Consider the following 5854-nt stretch of genomic DNA (forward strand, 5'->3'; position numbering starts at 1 on the left):
ACTGATCCATTTCGTCCCCGTGAAGATCATGAAGATATCCTGGGACCAGAAGTACCATATCTTAGTGCAATTGAAGCTCTTATGTATCTTACAAATTGTACAATACCTGACATTTCTTTTGCAGTTAATTTGTTGGCAAGGTTCAGCTCAGCTCCTACCAAAAGACACTAGAATGGGATCAAACACATATTTCGATACCTTCGAGGAACTACTGATTTAGGATTATTTTATTCTAACGAATCAAAACAAGATTTGGTTGGTTATGCAGATGCAGGTTATTTATCGGATCCACATAAAGCTAAATCTCAAAATGGATATGTATTCCTAAGTGGAGGTACCGCAATATCATGGCGTTCTCAAACACAAACACTTGTTGCAACATCATCAAATCATGCCGAAGTGATTGCATTACATGAAGCTACTCGGGAATGTTTTTGGTTGAGATCAATGACACAACTCATTACTGATTCTTGTGGACTAGAACGCGATAAAAGTCCAACAACTATCTATGAAGATAATGCATCTTGCATAGCACAGATGAAAGAAGGGTATATCAAAAGTGACCGAACAAAACACATTCCTCCTAGATTCTTCTCATACACTCAAGATCTCATTAAGAACAACCAGATTGAAATGAAATATGTTCAATCCAACAAAAACTCTGCTGATCTTTTCACCAAAGCACTCCCAACTGCTATTTTCAGAACACACGTTCACAATATTGGAATGAGACATGTTCAAAAGATGTAAAAGATCAACGATGTCTACTTGAGGGGAAGTCAACTCTATGCTGCACTTTTTTTCCCTTAGCTAAAGTTTTTCCCAATGGGTTTTCTTTAGCAAGGTTTTTAACGAGGCAGTACTAAGTTGCTCTTTAATACAATTTGTCATCCAAGGGGGAGTGTTGTAATAAAGACAAAACATGTGGCTGACAAATTTGAATCAAATCACGGGTGTATTATTATTCTACCTAATTGCAAAGTAAATTATTGTATTATAAATATCAAAAGATGTGATTTGCATAAGATGCACACATAGAATATATTTCATATATCACCATTCTTTTACTCTCTCTTATTTTAAGTTTAATAGTAGCCTACAGTTAAGAAGCAAACCACTAAAGATAGTTATAAGCCTACTGAATTATAACACGAACCAAACCACTAAAGGTAGTTATAAGCCTACTGAATTATAACATTTCAATCATTATTAAATTATTTTTTTAAGTGTTGGAACAAACATTACATCTTCAATGTTACTTTTCTACACATAATAAATTAATAATACCCTATATTTCTAGAAAACCATCACCCTTCACCATCTTTAAAATTTAAAATAAGAAAATTCTACGAGCTTAGGCTACTTGCAATCAATCGTGAGCCACCACCACCACCGTTCGCCACCCTTTCACCACCACCAGCAGAGAATCGTTAATGGGTCCTCCAGTGGACCCTGAAACGAAGGTAACGACACGATTGTGGGGCCAACTCGATGTTTTTGAATTTAAGATTGGTCTGTTGCCTTTTTTTTTTCTTTTTTCCAACCCATTTCATATATATGTACACCATTACTTAACTAGAATCATACCATTTTACTTTCAAATTTTCTCACTTTCATTTTCACTCTTACGTTCAAAAATGGTTTCCATAAACACGGTTACGTTCGAGGTTCACTGCGGCGGGTTGTTTTCCGATGATATGGACCGATACGACGGTGGGATGGTCGATACCTTAGATGTGGCGGTTACCGGCCTTTACGTCAGCGATTTGTTCGATCATTTAAGGCGAACCGCTGATTGCGACGAGGTTTCGCATTTTGCATACTGGAATGACGAAAAGAAGGTTTTCAAGTGGCTCGAGGATAACGATAAATGGGTCTGGGTACTCGGAACCGTAATAATCAACTCGAAAAATGTCGTGTTGTATACGAAACATATTTGGGACGATCTACCTCACATAACTGATCGTAGTGAGGATGGTTATTATACCTATTAATCGGTAATTAGTTTATTTACTCGTGTTTTTTTTATGTACTAGTGTTTTTTTATGTACTCGTGTTTTTTACATGTACTCGTAGTTTAATTTTAATGTAAGCGTATTTTTATTAGTTAATGCAATCGGCTTTTTTATTTTTATTATTTTTTTCTAATTCGTATTTTTTTTTTTTAGTTTATAAATGTTATCTATATATATTTTTTAAGTTTTAAATAATAATAAAAAATAGGTAAAGTAGTGTGGTGAAGTTTATGATTGTAAGGGTCTAGTGTAAGAAATGTTAAAGTGTTTATGCTGATGTGACGCTAACGAATAAAAGTAGTGTTAAAATTACAAACTTATTGTAAGTGGCCTTATAGCTAAAAAAAAATATAAATACTCCGTAGTACTTAAGATTAATATTATGTTATATGTATTCATTAATCTTTCTATGACACATATCACATAATATTAACGTATTGAATATTGTATCGTTTGTGTGTATTACTGAATCTTTATGATCTTTTATATGTATATTAATATTTTCGTCGAAAAAATAATAATAATAATAACGTATTGAATTGAATACAACAAGATTAATAAAAGATGGGTCCATAACCCATCTAATATCACTTACGTAGTATTATCTAAATTACTTGCAGTGGGCCCAAACCCAACATCACCCTTCTTCAAAACCCAACACTCTCATCCTCTCTCACATCCTTACTCCCACTTTCTCTCTCTAACATTTTCCCTCCGGCAATGGAACCACCGTGGATTGACGACATCTCCGATGACCTTCTAAGCATCAGTTTCAACTCAACCACCACCGCAACAGACATCAACCACAGCACCAGCTCCAGCTCCGAAACCACCTGGACCACCCCTACCAATTCTTCCCGCCACAATCTCCCTCTCCCTAAAACACCCTCCGGCGACCCATGCTGGACCGCAATCCGAAACGCAGGATCCGAACCCGGTTCTAATTTATCCCTCTCCTACCTCCGCTTCATCCACCGTCTCGGCGCCGGCGACATCGGCTCCGTTTATTTAGCCGAAATCAAACGAAGTTCTTCTCCGGCAGCGGCGGCGGCGTCTCCGGCGGTTTTTGCGGCGAAGGTGATGGATAAACGAGAGCTCGCCGGACGTAATAAAGAAGGTAGAGCAAGAACAGAGAAGGAAATATTAGAAATGTTAGATCATCCATTTTTGCCGACGTTATATGCGTCGTTAGAGTCACAGAAATGGTCGTGTTTATTGACGGAATTTTGTCCCGGCGGTGACCTTCACGTTCTCCGTCAACGTCAACCATTTAAACGTTTCCCTGAAGCCGCCGTTAGGTTCGAAATCTTTTTTAACTTTTAATTGTGATTAATTGGAATATAACTGTATGTAAGTATCACATGTGTATTGTAAGTTTAAAATCGACGGTCAGTAACTGTCTGTCTGTCTGTCTCATGTGCTATGACGGGACCGGAACATGATGATTATCGTAGACCGGTCCACACCTGATTATTTAAAATTAATTAAATAATCGGTAATTTTGAGTTGGAAGAAAGTGAAGAGTTTCTCATGGGTAGGTTTTATTACACATGCTCTAGTCCACGTGAGGTCGTGCACATAAAAAAATGAAAGTCAAACTTTTACAAAGTCTAACTTACTGCCACGTGGTTGATAATTTAGCTTAATAAGTACTCCTATAATTACGAAATTTTTAGAACAAAAGTAAGTACTAGTTGTAATCAAGCTAGTAAACAGGATCATTTCATAATTTTTTTTATAAATCTAACATATTTATTTATTACTCCGTATTACAATTGAATATTCTACTTAGTATAATATTATATAAATTTATAGTGAAATCGTCATTAATCACATGGATGTGGATCGTATGAATATGAATTATTAAAACTTTGGTACGTAGTATTACATCTAATTTTTGTATATTGGACCTTATGATCAAGACAACTTTATTACACTGTACCCCTGATTTATATTGCACTTTGAATTTTCTATTTCTAGACATACATTAAATCACCTTTTTATAACCTCACCTAATTCTCTTGTTTGATACCATCCTGTCTGTAACACGTACTCGATTTAATTAGGTTGGCCAAATCAATAAAGATAGCTGATTCTAGCAATTATTTAGTTAGTGTATATCAAAGATATTAATTTAACAATGTACCAATAAATCTTCATTATTTTGGTACTCCGTATGTTATACATTTTGTAAAATTAGATTAGATTAATAGTTTCCGGATTTTGCGTATATTTTAGGCTAGTTTGACCCGTAATTGCTTCCTATTTTTGTAGTGAATCGAAGTAGCTGTATTAATGTCAAATAACTTAATTTACGGAATTAATTAAATTAAATTGTTAGTATTATATTAATGAAAATAATAATAATAATAATTTAAATTTGCAGGTTTTACGCATCAGAGGTGGTGGTAGCTATAGAGTATCTTCACATGCTAGACATTGTTTACCGTGATCTCAAACCGGAAAATGTTTTAGTCCGATCCGACGGTCACATTATGTTAACCGATTTCGATCTCTCTTTAAAGTGTGACGTCACTGCTGCCACGCCAGCACAAGTCTTCTCCGATCACAACCGTCCAAATCCGCCACCAGACGGTCACACATTCGAACCCCCCAAAGTTACATCATCTTCATGCATTCTACCAAACTGTAAAATCCCTTCGGTCTCGTGTTTTAACCCAATTCGTAGACGGAAAAAGAAGCCCGGGAACCACTCGGGCCCACAGTTTGTAGCGGAGCCCGTTGATGTTCGTTCGAATTCGTTTGTGGGGACCCACGAGTATTTAGCACCCGAGATTGTTTCGGGTGAGGGTCATGGTAGTGCGGTTGATTGGTGGACGTTAGGGATTTTTATGTTTGAATTGTTTTATGGCGTTACGCCTTTTAGAGGGATAGATAATGAGTTAACGTTAGCTAATGTAGTTGCTCGAGCTCTTGAGTTTCCAAAAGAGCCTGTGATACCGGCTGCAGCTAAGGATTTGATATCGCAATTGTTGGTGAAAGATCCTGTTAGACGGTTAGGATCAACAATGGGGTCATCGGCGATTAAACAACATTCGTTTTTTCAGGGTGTGAATTGGGCATTGTTGAGATGTATGAAACCGCCGTTTGTACCACCACCATTTAACAACCGTGAAGTTGTGTCGGATGATAGTTGTTCCGACACACCAGTGGAATACTACTAGGGAGATTTAGTTGAATTATGTTTTCAGACGATTAAGTTTTCGTAAAGGGTGATGATCCTTATTTCGTAAAGGGTGATGATTCTTACCCCCACTAACTTTTAGTCATAGACCAGTAAATATGGTTTAATGTATTGTATTGTTCAATATTTTCATGCACATTTAGTGGTGTATCACTAAAAATAGCGGTGTAAGGATCACCGTAAAACGTTGATAACTGATTACACGGACAGTTAAGTTTTGATCCTGTTTAGGATGTTTGGGTCAAGTTGGATTCAAGGGTTCACACCTATGTACAGAATTTGGATCATATTATTATGGAGATGATTCTAACACACTTTTTTGATCCTCACACGCCAATTTAAAGAAATGGGGTATTATTATAAGAGTAAAAGGTTAAAATAGGTGTGTGAGGATCAAAGTTAGAATCATCCCCCTATTATTATTGTTGTCATTTCGCCTGAGTTGAAATATATGTTTTTTTTATTGAAACTGGTATCTGATGCTTCTGTTAAGCAATATCAACCAAGAAAAAGTTATCTGTTTTTATTAAGGCTTCCTTTTCATGTTTTTGTCCTTTCTATTTCTCAGTATTTACAAAATTAAAATCTAAAGAAAGTATAAAATTACTTGCTTGTTGGATTCTTTTACAATCTA

General features: G+C 36.1%; 1 protein-coding gene across 1 annotated transcript; it reads left to right on the forward strand.

Annotated features, from left to right (window-relative positions):
• The first annotated feature begins 2687 nt into the window (after positions 1 to 2687).
• LOC139861212 (protein kinase G11A-like) lies at positions 2688 to 5255 on the forward strand. The gene is made up of 2 exons (XM_071849529.1): positions 2688 to 3313; positions 4402 to 5255. The coding sequence occupies exons 1-2, from the start codon at positions 2736 to 2738 to the stop codon at positions 5198 to 5200; spliced, it is 1377 nt and encodes a 458-aa protein (XP_071705630.1). The 5' UTR covers positions 2688 to 2735; the 3' UTR covers positions 5201 to 5255.
• Positions 5256 to 5854: the final 599 nt, after the last annotated feature.

Source organism: Rutidosis leptorrhynchoides, chromosome 8 (assembly GCF_046630445.1).
Source record: "Rutidosis leptorrhynchoides isolate AG116_Rl617_1_P2 chromosome 8, CSIRO_AGI_Rlap_v1, whole genome shotgun sequence".
NCBI lineage: Eukaryota > Viridiplantae > Streptophyta > Magnoliopsida > Asterales > Asteraceae > Rutidosis > Rutidosis leptorrhynchoides.

Bases quoted from the DNA above. Each gene is read 5' to 3' on its own strand.
- LOC139861212 (XM_071849529.1), top strand. From the start codon at position 2,736: ATGGAACCACCGTGGATTGACGACATCTCCGATGACCTTCTAAGCATC. The intron at 3,314-4,401 runs GTTCGAAATCTT...TTAAATTTGCAG, and splicing joins TTCCCTGAAGCCGCCGTTAG to GTTTTACGCATCAGAGGTGG.